The sequence below is a fragment of the Oncorhynchus kisutch genome, linkage group LG21 (assembly GCF_002021735.2).
Source record: "Oncorhynchus kisutch isolate 150728-3 linkage group LG21, Okis_V2, whole genome shotgun sequence".
Taxonomy (NCBI): Eukaryota; Metazoa; Chordata; class Actinopteri; order Salmoniformes; family Salmonidae; genus Oncorhynchus; species Oncorhynchus kisutch.
This window is the reverse complement of record NC_034194.2, coordinates 15,934,631-15,951,658: the sequence shown is the minus strand read 5'-3', so window position 1 is coordinate 15,951,658 and position 17,028 is coordinate 15,934,631. Positions and strand designations below refer to the sequence as shown.

General features: G+C 44.8%; 1 protein-coding gene across 9 annotated transcripts in view; it reads right to left on the bottom strand.

Annotated features, from left to right (window-relative positions):
* Positions 1-17,028, bottom strand: part of lama2 (laminin, alpha 2) — a 137,600-nt gene that overhangs the window by 78,099 nt on the left and 42,473 nt on the right. For all 9 annotated transcript variants that reach the window (XM_031800294.1, XM_031800298.1, XM_031800296.1 and 6 more), the window contains exons 12-13: positions 16,728-16,904; positions 3,137-3,238 (exon numbers count right to left, since the gene is read on the bottom strand). In XM_031800294.1, the coding sequence (XP_031656154.1) occupies positions 3,137-3,238; positions 16,728-16,904 (279 nt within the window). The remainder of the gene's footprint in view (positions 1-3,136; positions 3,239-16,727; positions 16,905-17,028) is intronic.

Here is a 17,028-nt window from a genome sequence, read left to right as displayed (position 1 = left end):
CTAATTAATCCCGTAGTGATTTCATAGTATATGAATCCAATCATGGCTCTACCGACTCCAGGAGAATCTTTTATCAAGTTGAGAATTTAATTATATATTTTTTTGCCTGGAATGGCAAACCAGTTAAATGGGCATATTTATCTAATGAACATGAGTTTGGATTGTTAAAACTACTGCCAATCAAAAACCATTCATGGCTTAAAATAACTAGCATAAATCATAACATTTATAAATTTTACTTAAGGTCAAGAGGTTTGACAAGAGGTTTGATTTTTTATGTCCCAATACCATGGCAACCGGTTTATGAACTGATATACAAAACAACAGTTGACGCATCAATCCGTTAATTTCAATTTAAACCATTATATAAAATTCTCATCACAAAAAGAGTGCTCAATAAATGGGGCATTGAACAGTCAGCCCTGTACAGACTGCAACGAAGAAACAGAATCAACAGATCATCTCTTTTGGTACTGCACTTCGGTAGCTCATGTTTGGAGTCAGGTTCAGGAGTAGATATTGAGTCATAATGTCTGTGTTCAGACGGACCTACAAATGGGAAATATGATTATACTCTTAGGTAAAGTATTTATTTTTAGGGTAATCTTGGTAGAAATTGTACAAATAGAGAGGCTCAAGGCACTTTTGAGACATTGCACTAAAATAGAAGAACGTATTTCAAAGGAAATAGTAAATGGTGGTGTACTGGGAAGGATGGATTAGTCTTTGGACATCTGAGGGGAGGAATTACTATTAGAGTGATTGGTTGATTTGACGATGCACTTGGAGTCCAGTACAAATTGGAGGAGGCTATATGTAAAGTACCAGTCAAAAGTTTGGACACACCTACTCATTCCAGGGTTTTTCTTCGTTTTTACTATTTTATACATCTAAACTATGAAAAACCACATATGGAATCATGTAGTAACTAAAAAAGTGTTAAACACATTATAATAGATTTTAGATTCTTCAAAGTAGTCACCTTTTGTCTTGATGACATCTTTGCACACTCTTGGCATTATTTCAACCAGCTTCAGCTGGAATGCTTTTCCAACAGTTGAATGAGTTCCCACATATGCTGAGCACTTGTTGGCTACTTTTCCTTCACTCTGCGGTCCAACTCATCCCAAACCATCTCAATTGGGTTAAGGTCGGGTGATTGTGGAGGCCAGGTCATCTGATGCAGCACTCCATCACTCTCCTTCTTGGTCAAATAGCCCTTACACAGCCTGGAGGTGTGATTTGGGTCATTGTCCCGTTGAAAAACAAATGTTAGTCCCACTAAGCGCAAACCATGGGATGGGATGGCGTATCACTGCAGAATGCTGTGGTAGCCATGCTAGTTATGTGTGCCTTGAATTTTAAATAAGTCACTGACAGTGGCACCAGCAAAGCACCTCCTCTTCCATGATTCATGGTGGGAACCACACATGCAGAGATCATCCATTCACCTACTCTGCGTCTCACAAAGACACCAAAAATCGCAAAATTGGACTCATCAGACCAAAGGACAGATTTCCATGTTCATTGCTCGTGTTTCTTGGCCCAAGCAAGTCTCTTCTTATTATTGATGTCCTTTAGTAGTGGTTTCTTTGCAGCAATTCAACAACGAAGGCCAGATTCATGCAGTCTCCTCTGAACAGTTGATGTTGAGATGTGTCTGCTACCTGAACTCAGTGAAGCATTCATTTGGGCTGCAATTTCGGAGGTGCGATTAACTCTAATGAACTTATCCTCTGCAGCAGAGGTAACTCTGGGTCTTCCTTTCCTATGGCGGTCCTCATGAGAGCCAGTTTCATCATAGTGCTTGATGGTTTTTGCGACTGCACTTACACTTTCAAAGTTCTTGAAATCTTCTGGATTGACTGACCTTCATGTCTTAAAGTAATGAAGTTTCTCTTTGCTTATTTGAGCAGTTCTTGCTATAATATGAACTTGGTCTTTTACCAAATAGGACTATCTTCTGTATACCACCCCTACCTTGTCACAACACAACTGATTGGCTCAAACGCATTAAGAAGGAAAGAAATTCCACAAATGAACTTTTAACTGGGCACACCTGTTAATTGAAATGCATTCCAGGTGACCAGGTAAACCTCATGAAGCTGGTTGAGAGAATGGCAAGAGTGTGCAAAGCTGTCATCAAGGCAAAGGGTGGCTACTTTGATTTGATTTGTATTGATTTATATTTTGATCTATATTTTGATTTGTTTAACCCTTTTTTGGTTACATATGTGTTACTTCATAGTGTTGATGTCTTCACTATTATTCTACAACATAGAAAATAGTAAAGCTAAAGAAAAACCCTGGAATGAGTAGGTGTGTCCAAACTTTTTACTGGTACTGTATATACAGTATATAGAATTTTTATGTTTTCCACTTGGTCCTCCAACCAGCGGTGGTGTTGGGAAATAAATAAAAAGGAGATCAGAAACGTGCAACTAATGTTATTTTATAGACTAAACTGTCTGTTAGTTTCATAGCTGATCTATCCTCATAATTATTTATTTTTTAAAGATACCCTCTGTGAGAAAGATAGATAGAGCTCTGCCATGGGGACCAGCAGGAATGTGTAAAACAACGCATATGGGACACAAAAGACTGCAGCGCTACTAAGCTGAGCTCATTTCTGGAGGATCAGCTAATGACAGCCAGATGCTGTCAAACACTATGAGCCCACACGCACGCATACGCACACACACAGACATGCACACACACACACACACACACACACACACACACACACACCCACACACACACACACACACACACACACACACACACACACACACACACACACACACACCCACACACACACACACACACACACAGACACAGACACAGACACAGACACAGACACGCACACACACAGATTATCCACAACACATTGCTTTGCGCCGAACCACTTTTTAAATGAAACCAGACATAGCATTCAGACATGTCTGGAGTGAACTTCAAAAAACGCTGAAAGGATCTTTGAAACTGAAAAGTTACATGTCACATGATCAGTCTAGACCAATCAGGTTGAACATTACTTGGAACAACATTCTCTATGGGAGCACTTGCTCTATGAAGGAGTTCGTGTTGGCACCTAACCTAACACATGTAATCGCATAATGAGCCTATTAGCACTTACCTCTATTATGACATTAGGAGAAGAGTTAACCCTGATGTCCTGGTCTTTCTCCCCTGCATCATATGAGACTGTATAGACAAGACTTCCTCCATAGGCTGGGAGCTGTAAACAAACAGAAGTCAACATTTTATGTACTGTGCACAGTGAAAGTTTACACACCCCTTGCACAGCTTTCAAATTTTGTCACCGTAAAATAAATCACTTTTTTTTTCTACTGATCTACACAACCTGCTCCACATTTTCAAAATGAAAAAAGGTATTACAGAACATTTTCTGAATTAATTAAAGGTAGAAAACAAAGATGTCTTGATTGCGTATTTCTTCACACCCCAGAGTTAATACTTGGTGGAAGAACCTTTGGCAGAAATTACAGCTGTGAATAATTTTGAATAAGATTATACCAACTTTCCACAACTCTTAGGGCAACATATAGTGTTGTGATGCAAAAATTCCAGCAAATAAATAGTGCATAGGATTAAAAAGGTATTGTCAGATATTATTCATCCTAATCAGACAGATTTTTTACATGGACGATCATTTGAGATGATATTAAACAAGTCCTGGAAACAATAGAACACTATGACAAATCCAAGAAACCAGACCTGGTATTCATAGCTGACTTGGAATATATATATATATATATATATATATATATATATATATATATATATATATATATTAAGTACGACTGGAATTTATATGCTGTATAAATGCCTGGAATATTTCAATTTCTGAGAATGTCTTATAAAATGGGTTAAAGTTATGTATAGTAACCCTAGGTGTAAAATAGTAAATAATAGCTACTTCTCAGAAAGCATTATACTGTCATACTGTAATATCTATTTATTATGGCCATTGAAATGCTATAAAAATCAGATCCAACAGTTATATCAAGAGGATAGAAATCCAGGGCTTAAAAAAAAAAGTGTAATCGCACGCTGAAATCCACAATTTGAATCACTCCACAGCCTCATAGAGGATCTCGATAATGTTCTAATTCATATCCTGAAAGAATAGATAAGATCTTGCTACCATGGGTAAAAAATACCTGTCTGTTTGTGGAAAAATCACCCAGATGAACTCTTTAGTCATATCCCAGAAATTAGGTTTGCAGAAGTCTGAGGGTTTTCCTCTAACTCTTTACCTGGGCTTTGCTCCTTTCAGATTTATTTTCATCCTGACAATCTCCCCAGTCCTTGCCAATGACAAGCATACCAATAACATCATGCTGCCAACACAATACTTGAAAATACAACGTTTTTCACAATTCCTGACATATATACAAGTAACAATTCCCTTTCTTAAGTCAGTTAGGATCACCACTTTATTTAAGAATGTGAAATGTCAGAATAATAGAGAGAATGATTTATTTCAGCTTTTATTTCTTTCATCACATTCCCAGTGGATCAGAAGTTTACATACACTTAATTTAGTATTTGGTAGCATTGCCTTTAAATTGCTTAACTTGTGTCAAATGTTTCGGGTAGCCTTCCACAAGCTTCTCACAATAAGTTGTGTGAATTTTGGCCCATTATTCCTGACAGAGCTGGTGTAACTGAGTCAGGTTTGTAGGCCTCCTTGCTCGCACACCCTTTTTCAGTTCTGCCGACACATTTTCTATAGGATTGAGGTCAGGGCTTTGTGATGGCCACTCCAATACCTTGACTTTGTTGTCCTTAAGCCTTTTTGCCACAACTTTGGAAGTATGCTTGGGTTCATTGTCCATTTGGAAGACCCATTTGTGACCAAGCTTTAACTTCCTGACTGATGTCTTGAGATTATGCTTCCCTATATCCACATAATTTTCCTATCTCATGATGCCATTTATTTTGTGAAGTGCACCAGTCCCTCCTGCAGCAAAGCACCCCCATAACATGATGCTGCCACCCCTGTGCTTCACGGTCGAAATGGTGTTCTTCGGCTTGGAAGCCTCCCCCTTTCTCCTCCAAACATAACGATGGTCATTATGGCCAAACATATTTTTGTTTCATCAGACCAGAGGACATTTCTCCAAAAAGTACGATCTTCGTCCCCATGTGCAGTTGCAAACCGTAGTCTAGCTTTTTATGGTGGTTTTGGAGCAGTGGCTTCTTCCTTGCAGAGCAGCCTTTCAGGTTATGTCGATATAGGACTCATTTTACTGTGGATATAGATACGTACCTGTTTCCTCCAGCATCTTCACAGAACGTCTTACCGCCATCAAATGCACTTTTACAGTTTAATAGCATGTAAAGATAAGGACTGAGATTAGGTCTGCATGCATAGTGAGGGTTATAGGAGTTATTGCTTTAGTACTTAGCTTGGATATAATACTTAGCTAAAATGATCTAGAGTCCCCTTTAAAACCCAGTGAAGTGTGAAATGACCCAACACCACCAACAAATCTCCACTCCTCTTCGGTGACATTACGAGCTGTGTGTAATGATCGTTAAGGGACAGGTTTTTATAGCGGGACACACTACCCATGCCTGGCAGTAATACTGACGAGGCTGTACTAGACAAGATGCATTACAATCAGCTTTTAAACAAAGATTCTTAAAGATGGACACAGTTATAGGCACTGTGCTCTTGAAGATTAGGATGCCTAGTTTACCACAGCCACAAGTGTGTTTTGTTCCAATGATGACTGCATTCCTAAAATGTAGGGCGTCTTGTCTGTACAGTTGAGCACACATTCTCGGATCCAGGACAGTCTAACCTCCTTTGTCTTTGTGTATCTTTGTTTTTCTTTCTTTCTGCTTCATCTTCTCTCCTCTGGCTCCAGCTCTCCAAACAAAGCAGAGATGTGTGTTGTGTTTTTCCTGCTAGAAAGGGGCCCTCTTATCTTGGTGTTATTGAGCTGCTCTCTTTTCCTCTCCTGGCCCCCTGCTGAGGCTGTAGCAGGGAGCTCGTGGGGCTTTGCTGTGTTGAATGAAAGGCGCTGTCGTTATCTGACCTGGGAGAACCTAAGACTAGACTGGACCTGGAGGGCAAACCACTTCCCACTCAGCACTTATCAGAGGGGCCCTGAGTTTTCCCTGACCAAGAGACCTGTATAGGGTATAACTAGGGACCAGAGTTGTTCCTGGTTAGAAGCCTATGGGGCTTCCGAGTGGCGCAGCAGCCTAAGGCACCGCATCTCAGTGCTAGAGGCGTCACTACAGGCCCTGGTTCAATTCCATGCTGTATCACAACTGGCCGTGATTGGGAGTCCCATAGGGCAGCATTCAATTGGCCTGGGTTAGGGTTTGGATGGCGTAGGCCGTCATTTTAAATGATTTGTTCTGAACTGACTTGCCTAGTTAAATAAATAAATAAAAGCACCAATCAACACCCTGGTTAGAAGACCAGCCACAGCAGGGAGCTACATACACCCAGAGCTCACTTCAGCAGCACAAAAGCACAACATCTATTCATTTGTGTTGTCAAACCACTGGTTTTGGCATCGCTGATGTCTATCCATTTAGGATATAATTCATGCATAGCTGGGCAGACAACCAACAAAAATATTAAATGTTACTATTGGTCCTTAAGCATGGGGTTTTGGAGAATGTTTGAGCTAAAGCCTTATTTCACATAAATCCAATTCACATTGAGACACTTCATCCTCTGTGGAACAAAGGGGCTGGTCTATGAAGGTAAAGTGCATTGTGGGTGGGAGGAGCAAGGGAAATCAAACCTTTTGTTAAGGAGCAAAAGCATGCGTCAGCACACCACTCGTGGCAAAGTTATAATCCTCCTCTAAATAGCGTCAGAAACACACAACAAGACACACATCAATAAACCATCCATGTCGCAGTAGGATGTCTTTGTCTGGGACACATAACAAGAGCTCCTCAGATACAATCGTATATCTCACAATCCTACTGGAGCACAGTGGCTGATTCTGAACAACCATAATAAATTGTATTTTGCGACACGAGGACAGATTGAGTTACAGGACAAATAAAGAGAGCGCTGCGAAGAGAGGACTTTGGGGTTCGGATACACTTTTATACATCACAGGGGAGGCCGTGTTAAAACACAGAGAGACAGAGTTGCCAGCCATCCCACACCAAATATGCCCAGACAAAAGATGGAGCGAGAGAGCGGGAAAGACAAAAACAGAGGAGGGGGTAATCAGGGCCCATCTTTCAGGAAATGAACAACAGACCATCCAACCTTCCGCTGGGCTTCTGAAAACAAGAGTCGCACCGTGACCCCGGGAAGAGTCGCACCGTGACCCCGGGAACCCATAGATCCTGACATCTGTTCCCCCATTACGAGCTCTGGCTCTGTTGACATTAATATCCAGGAGGCATCAATGTGTGTTTTCCCACCGGCCACCCACAGGAATGCTATAAAGAGGGGGCTCTGCTCAGATCCTCTGACTGCCTCCAATATGGGGTCCTGTTTTGTTTGTGCATAGTGGGTGATGATCCAAAACTAGGGCTTGGAAACACGGACATCTGGGGAACACTTTAACTGGCCCCAACAAGACAGTCCAAAGTGAAAAGATCTGGGGCAGAGACTAAATGCTGACTCCAAAGCTACAAGAATTTCCCTACTTGCTTGTCCATCTGTAACCAATACCATTTGTTTGGGTTGCTGTGCTTTATGGAAACATTTCCGCCATGTTTTTCTAAAGTATTTGGGGTAGACGTAGATCAGAAGAACTAAGCAATTTAACTAAAACAGTTGGAGAATCATTAAAATAATTGGCAAGTACTGTATAAGCAAGCACACATCTTGTTTCTAAGCAACCCACACATTTATAATAGAGTTCTGTTCAAAAAAAAAAAAACTCGAAACAAACCCACAAACAAAAGACGATGCACTTATGAAAAAAGCTCCAGTATCTGCTGAATGAGCAGGCAGCTTTGGAGGCTTCCTTGTTGCAGTTCATCAGACATTTAAGTGGCAGAGCCTGGAAATGGGGCCGTTTGTGCCCTGCAGCCTCTGCCCCTGCGGTGTGGAGGGAGTAGAGGGAGTGGAGGGACGACCACGGTGTGTTAGCCACAGCATGCAGTCTGGAGCTGCAGTCTGGGACAGGCTAGGAGTGGCTGAATATCCTCCTCTCTACTGTCAAGTGGGACAGAGGAGCACAGTATAACAGTGTCTATTCAGAGCTCTGTTAGAATCCTATAGGTGGCGCTCTCTCAGTCTCTAGTCTATAGGTCCCCAGTGAAGATTACCTTGTACAGGGGGCCCAGCCCACAAATGATGCCCCACACACACACACACACACACACACACAGACACACACACAGTAAATAAATACATTCATATGGGTAAAACAATCATTGGCACCCACCCATGCATATTCTCTTGGGCACTCGGCGCTCCGTCGGCCTTGTCAATCTGAAGGCGAGGGGTAATGGCCCCCGCTCCTCACTGGGAGAAAGTGCTGAAGTGTGTACTCAGGCAAGCGCTACCGAGATGGGTTCATTTATCATCATAATAGTCTATTACCCATGATAGGTCACAACTCAGTGAAGAGGCAGCCGCAGTAATTGGTGCTATTCCTTTCACTTTGCTTGGCCAGGGGAGGCAAGGAGGCAGCCCTCGGCACAAGGGCAATAGTCAATCAACACGTGGAGATTTCTGTCTAAAAAAGTTAATTTGAGATTTGTTTGCAGGTTTATGGGTTTTATTATCTTCTGTAAATTTGTCACCACATCCCCTGTTAAATGGAGAAGCAGGATATACATGGTAAAGAATCAGTTCTAGAAGTTAAAGGAATAGGCAGCAATTAAGATGCATTTTTCCACTGATATGTCAAACAAGTGAATATACAGCTGTACACATTTCTTTTATGGGGGCTATATTTGTGACGTGGTAAGTTTGGACCCAGATGCAGAGAAGCGACCAGACGAGGAATCAGTGGTTAAAGATAAACACAATACTTTACTGAGATACGGTAACCGTAGGATCACAGTACACTTGAAAAAACAGCAAACACCAAGTCTTGAAAAATCATGCAGGAAGTAAACAATTCAAGCTTCTGCAAAGGACCACAAAAACACACCTCTCTTAACAGGGACACAATCATTAAACAATAAGACACACCTGAGTCCAATAAAAGTCTCTAGGGCGGTCTCTGTCCCCCTCTGGTGCCAGGAGGAACCATGACAGTATCCCCCCCTCTAGAAGCGGCTCCAGCCGCAGAGTCATCACGTATTTGTTTGAAGTCTCCAACAAGACCCAGCCCAGGATGTCCCGGCAGGCACCCACGCCCACTCCTCGGGACCGTAGCCCTCCCAGTCCACCAGGTACTGCAGGGTCCATCGGACCCGACAAGCCTCCAACAGATGCCGGACCATGTAGGTCAGACAGCCATCCACAAGTCGAGGGGGCGGAGGAGCAGGTGTGGGGGGAGAGCATGGACTGGTCCTTACCAGCTTGAGATGGAACCTGTTAAAAAAACAGAGCCCACCTAGCCTGTGAGCGTTCAACTTCTTGGCTTCTTGAATGGAGACCAAATTCTTATGGTCCGTCCAGATCACGAAAGGATGAGGTGCCCCCACCAAAAAGTGTCTCTACCCCTCGAACCCACTTAACTGCCAAGAGCTCCTGGTTGCCTACATCGTAGTTGCGTTTCACTGGCAAGAACAACTTGGAGAGAAAGGAAAATGGGTTCAGTTTCTTGTCCTCCTCGTTCCGCTGTAAAAGGACCACCCTTGCTCTGGTGTCCGAGGAATCCACCACCACCACAAAGGGACGAGTTGGATCAGGATGAACGAGGATGGGTCCAGAGGTGAAATGTACCGTGAGCTCCATGAATGCCCTGTCAGCCTTGGGGGTCCAGCAAAAACGGGTCTGGGACTTGCGGGTCATGACCGTGAGAGGTGCCACCACACCAAAGTTACGTATAAAACACCTGTAAAAATTGGCAAACCCGAGGAAAAGCTGGACCTGCTTTCGGTGACCGCCTCAATCTTTACGGGGTCCATTTGGATGCCTGCAGTAGAGATAATGTGACCCAGGAAGTAAACCTTGGATATGTGGAACTCCCACTTCTCTATCTTGACATATAGTTGACTCTGCAGGAGGCTTCTCAGGACTTGGCGGACGTGCATTATGTGTTCCAGAAGGGTCTTGGAGAAGATCAAGATGCTGTTGAGGTAAACGAAGACGAACCGATTCAACATATCCCTAAGGGTGTCATTGACCAACGCTTGAAAGACTGCCGATGAGTTTGATAATGACTAAATACTCATAGTAGCCACTAGGGGTGTTAAAGGCAGTCTTCCACTCATTTCCCTCTCTGATTGTCACCAGATTGTAAGCGTTGTGGAGGTCCAGTTTGGTGAAGAATTGGGCCCCTTGGACCAACTCCAAGGCGGAGGACATCAGGGGTAGGGGGTAAGGATTCTGGATCGTAATCTGGTTCAGCCCTCTGTAGTCGATGCAGGGATACAGGCCTCCATCCTTCTTACCCACGAAGAAGACTGTACCAGTAGGGGATGTAGAGGGGCGAATGAAACCTGCCTCCAGCAACTCCCTGATGTAATTGTCCTTGACTGCTGCTCAGGGGTCAGGAGGGAGTACAGACGACCCCAGGGAGGAGTGGTGCCGGATAGGAGTTCTATGGCACAGTCATAAGGACGGTGAGGGGGAAGGGTGTCGGCCTGCCTCTTACTGAAAGCCTCCTCGAGGTCAAAGTATTTGGGAGGGAGAGTGGAAAAGTCTTGGTCTTCAAGGGATGCAGGAGGAAATGGCGAGGCTCTTGGTCTTAGACATTTAGTCTGGCAGTCCTTACCCCAGTCTAGTAGGTGTCCCATGGGACCAGGAAACTAGTGGGTTATATAGCACTAGCCCGGGGTACCCTAGGATAAGGGGGTTCTCAGGAGCAGTGATCAACAGAAAACTAAGTCTCAGAGTTTCACCCCAACCTGCAATAGAATGGGCTTGTTCTGATATTCCATCTGACCGGAGCCAATAGGGCATCAATCGAGGGCTTGAATCTGCTGAGGGATTGGACATTTCACGCAGGGGATCTGTAACTCTGGCGAAGTCTTGATCAATGTGAAATTATCCACGGCCCCAGAGTCCACAAAAGCTGGAATCTGGTGCTGACGGTTGTCCCAGTGGAGGGTTGCGGGTAGTAACAGATGGTGATTGGGTAGCCGGAAGGTACCTGCACAGCTCGTCAGGGTCTCCCCCTGTCCTGGCAAGCAGCAGCCTTCGCGCATTCACCTGTCATGCTCTTGTGGGCCCAGTATGGGATCCTCCATACTGGGCTCGGTGGGCTTGGTGTGTTCAGGAAACCGGAATGCTGGAATGGTGTCAAAAGGGCATTGGCTCACCCGTTTCCGGATGTGGTTGTCAATCAGGGACTCAAGGTCCTCTCCCAGTTCCCGAGCGGCTAGTTCATCTTTGATGGAGTTAGACAGACCCTGGTGGAAAGTGGTAACCAGTGCCTCCGTATTCCACCCACTCTCGGCTGCAAGGGTGCAGAACTCAAGGATTTGTAAGATGGTGGCTGCTGTTCTCATACCACCATTGCACATGCCAGGGCCTTGCCCGAGAGTAGAGAGATGATGTAGGCTATCATGGCCCGATCGGTGTGAAACGAGAAAGACTGTAGCTCGAACACCAGAGAACACTGGGTGAGGAACTCCTTGCATCCTCCTGGGTGGCCGTCATACCGCTCAGGGGCTGGGATCTTGGGTTCCCGGTGCAGGTTCCCTGGATGAACCACAATGACATCTGTAGCACTGGGCGATGAGACATGGGCATTGGCCCCTTCTGGGTTGGGGCCGTGCCGTGGTTGGTGGGACTTGGCAAGTGTCCGAAGGGTCCCGGAGAATTGGGAGAGCTGTTCTTGCTGCCGTCCTAACAGTGCTCCTTGGTGGGCTACCACATTCCGGATATGGGTGATGTATGCTGGGTCCATGTTGTGCCAGAAGCTCGCTGTGATGTGGTAAGGTTGGAACCAGGTGCAAAGAAGAGACCAGACAAGGAATCAGTGGTTAAGGATAAACATAATACTTTACTGAGATACGTTAGCCGCAGGATCCCAGTACACTTGAAAAAACAACAAACACTACGTCTCGAAAACTCACTCAGGAAACAAACGCACAAGGGAAACAATTCGAGCTTCTGCAAAAGGCCACAGAAAACACACCTCTTTTAACAGAGACACAATCATGAAATAATAAGACACACCTGAGTCCAATAAAAGTCTCTAGGGCGGTCTCTACCACCCTCTGGTGCCAGGAGGAACCATGGCAACATTGTGTTAACTTCATTCTAATTACTGTGTGGTGGTAATCTGATCTGTTTTACCTGAATCTCAAGAACTCTAACTCAACAAATCAAATCAAATCAAATCAAATGTATTTATATAGCCCTTCGTACATCAGCTGATATCTCAAAGTGCTGTACAGAAACCCAGCCTAAAACCCCAAACAGCAAGCAATGCAGGTGTAGAAGCACGGTGGCTAGGAAAAACTCCCTAGAAAGGCCAATACCTAGGAAGAAACCTAGAGAGGAACCAGGCTATGTGGGGTGGCCAGTCCTCTTCTGGCTGTGCCGGGTGGAGATTATAACAGAACATGGCCAAGATGTTCTTGGCAATGATACAAACTAAGTGTGGAACCGTTTCACAACGTACGAAGTCCGTATGCGGACAAACCTGCCGATTTTTAAGTTGAAGGATTTTTTACAAACTAAGTGAGTTTATGATGGCGCCGGTGGGGGGGCCTGCTGTCTTATCGGCTCTTAACCAACCATGTTATTTTGTTCGTTTTTTTGCGTTGTTAGTTTGGTACATAATGTTACTGCTACTGTCTCTTATGACCAAAAAGAGATTCTGGACACCAGAACTGCGATTGCTCACCTCAAACTGGACGAAGAGTTCTTCTTCAATGAGTCGGACGGGAGGGATATACTACTACAGACACTCGACCAGGCCCAGATCCCTGTGATTCGCTGGAGAAGGAAACTGAACTTTGTGTGGAAAGATCAGAGTGCCTTGCAAGGATCAGGCGACGAGTGGCTAATCTGCCCTTGCCTTCCATCCTGCATGTATATCCTACCAACGTGACATTAAAAACTGTAATATCTTGTGTTTCACCGAGTCATGGCTGAGCAACGACATTAAGAACATACAGCTGGCGGGTTATAAACTGCATCGTCAGGGCAGAACAGCAGCCTCTGGTAAGATACGGGCGGGGGCCTATGTATATATATATGAACAACAGCTGGTGCACAATATCTAAGGAAGTCTCAAGGTTTTACTCGCCTGAGGTAGAGTATCTCATGATAAGCTGTAGACCAAACTATCTACCTAGAGTTTTCATCTGTATTTTTCATAGGTGTCTACATACCACCACAGACCGATGCTGACACTAAAACCGTGCTCAATGAGCTGTATTCCGACCATAAGCGAACAGGAAAATGCTCTTCCAGATGTGGTGCTCCTACTGGCCGGGGACTTTAATGCAGGGAATCTTAAATATGTTTTACCTCATTTCTACCAGCATGTTAAATGTGCAACCACACACAGAGACGTGTACAAAGCTCTCCCTCGCCCTCCATTTGGCAAATCTGACCATAATTCTATCCTCCTGATTCCTGCTTACAAGCAAAAACTAAAGCAGGAAGCACCAGGGACTCGGTCTAGAAAAAAGTGGTCAGATGAAGCAGATGCTAAACTACAGAACCGCTTTGCTATCACAGACTGGAACATGTTCCGGGATTCTTCCAATGGCATTGAGGATTACACCACATCAGTCACGGGCTTTATCAATAAGTGCATCGAGGACGTCGTCCCCACAGTGACTGTACGTACATACCCAAACCAGAAGCGATGGATTTGAACATTTACACTGAGCTAAAGGGTAGAGCTGCCACTTTCAAGGAGCGGGACTCTAACCTGGAAGCTTATAAGAAATCCCGCTATGCCTCCGACGAACCTTCAAACAGGCAAAGCATCAATACAGGACTAAGATTGAATCGTACTACACTGGCTCCGACGCCCGTCAGATGTGGCAGGTCTTGCAAACTATTACAGACTACGAAGGGAAGTGCAGCTGAGAGCTGCCCAGTGACATGAGCCTAACAGATCAGCTAAATAACTTCTACGCTCGCTTTGAGGCAAGTAACACTGAAACATGCATGAGAGCATCAGCTGTTCCGGACGACTGTGTGATCAAGCTCTCCGCAGCCGATGTGAGTAAGATCTTCAAACAGGTCAACATTCACAAGGCCGCAGGGCCAGACGGATTACCAGGATGTGTACTCCGAGCATGCGCTGACCAACATGTCATTTAGGCAGGTAAACTTAGTGTTTTTGGGTACAGGGACTATAGTGGTCTACTTGAAATGTGTCGGTATTACAGACTCAGACAGGGAGAGGTTGATGGACATTTCAAGTAGACCACTACAGTCCCTGTACCCAAAAACACTAAGTTTACCTGCCTAAATGACATGTCTTTAGCCATTAAATACTTTGAGAGGCTGGTCAGGACTCACATCAACACCATTATCCCAGAACCCCTAGTCACACTTCAATTTGCATACCACACCAACAGATCCACAGATGATGCAATCTCTATTCCACTCTACACTGCCCTTTCCCACCTGGAGAAAAGGAACACCTATGTGAGAATGCTATTCATTGACTACAGCTCAGCGTTCAACACCATAGTGCCCTCAAAGCAATCAATAAGCTAAGGATCCTGGAACTAAACACCTCCCTCTGCAACTGGACTTCCTGACGGGCCACTCCCAGGTGGTAAGGGTAGGTAACAACACATCCGCCACACTGATCCTCAACATGGGGGCCTCTCAGGTGTTGCGTGCTCAGTCCCCTCCTGTACTCCCTGTTCACTCATGACTGCATGGCCAGGCACAACTCCAACACCATCAAGTTAGCTGATGACACAACAATGGTAGGCCTGATCACTGACAACGATGAGACGGCCTATAGGTAGGAGATCAGAGAACTGACCGTGTGGTGCAAGGACAACAACCTCTCCCTCAATGTGATCAAGACAAAGGAGATGATTGTGGACTACAGCAAATGGAGGACCGAGCACGCCCCCATTCTCATTGATGGGGCTGTAGTGGAGCAGGTTGAGAGCTTCAAGTTCCTTGACGTCCACATCACCAACAAACTATCATGGTCCAAACACATTAAGACAGTCGTGAAGAGGGCACGACTAAACTTAATGCCCCTCAGGAGACTGAAAAGATTTGGCATGGGTCCTCAGATCCTCAAAAGGTTTTACAGCTGCACCATCGGGAGCATCACTGGTTGCATCACTGCCTGGTATGGAAACTGCTCGGCCTCTAATCGCAAGGCACTACAGAGGGTAGTGCGTACGGCCCAGTACATGACCAGGGCCAAGCTTCCTGTCATCCAGGACCTCTACACCAGGCAGTGTCAGAGGAAGGCCCTAAAAATGGTCAAAGACTCCAGCCACCCTAGTCACAGACTGTTCTCTCTGCTACCGCACGGCAAGCGGTACTGGAGCGGCAGTTCTAGGTCCAAAAGGCTCCTAAATAGCTTCTACCCCCAAACCATAAGACTCATGAACAGCTAATCAAATGGATACCCCATCTGGAACGCTGATGCTACTCTCTGTTATTATCTATGCATAGTCACTTTAATAACTCCTACATGTACCTATTGCCTCAATTACCTCGACACCAGTGTTCACCGTACATTGACTCTGTACCGGTACCCCCTGTATATAGCCCTGCTATTGTCATTTTCTGCTGCTCTTAAATGATTTGTTATTCTTATCTAATTGTTTTTCTTTTTTTTTCTTCTACATTGTTGATAAAGGGCTTGTAATTAAGCATTTCACTGTAAGGTCTACTACACCTGTTGTATTCGGGCTCATGTGAGAAATTAAATTAGATTTGATTTGAACTCTATTTGGAGAGGGCATAGTAAACAGCAACAAGCCTCCCCCAAATACATAAAGCCCGAAAGAACGAGACCCGTGTGCCGTCATAAACTCTGGTAGGAGCTGGAGCGAAATGTAACAATTTCTCTTTTCCATTAGAAACGAGGCTGTCACTTTTAATGCATGTCACAATGGTGATAATTCACGAGATGAAACATGGCACCACGGACGTACAGGAGTAATTGTGTTGGGCTTTGAGCGTCACGTTAGCATGAGAGAATTCTCTGCTTCAGTGTCTGATCCTTTTACTGAAATCCTGCTTGACTGCCTTACACACACACGCACGCGCACGCACGCACGCACACACACACACACACACACACACACACACACACACACACACACAAACACACAGACACACATACATTAGTTCCCTATTGTGGACCCCTATATAAAGCTCATAATGATGTGATGTGCCTTTTTGACATTAGGGAGAGCAGAGTAAATCGTCATGCCTGAAGACGTTTGTGAGAGAGAGAAAAAAATTATTACAGAGTTTATGGAGCGAAGCATTGCTTTCCCCCAGAATGCAGTGAGAGTAAAATAATGAGTTAGAGACAATGGGATGGGAAGACATGCAAAGGCTATGAGGAGAAGAGGTGGAAGAAACTAATAAAGAGTCAAACTTAAGACTGAACAATAGTTTGTGTGTGTGTGTGTGTGTGTGTATGTGGTGTGGTGTGTGAGAAAGGGGGCTGTTGTGGGCTGACCTTGTTTCCCAGGTACTCTCCAGGTGCGCTCCAGTAGTAGATAGCAGGAAGGTGTCTCCTGGCTTCCTGGTTATCGATCCTGAGTGTCTGGGACCTGTCTCTGTCTCTGCTGGCGGCGGGCCACACCTTCCCCTCCCCATCCTCTGCTGTGAGGGACCAGCCGGCCATGGATGTCTCCTGAACAGAAACACATAGCATATGCGTTTGATTCTATCAATGCATGCAGAAAGCGTCTCACTGTTTATGACACTATGATATGTCCTTGTTATGGCAGTGTTATGTAACCCTTATGATGGAGGAA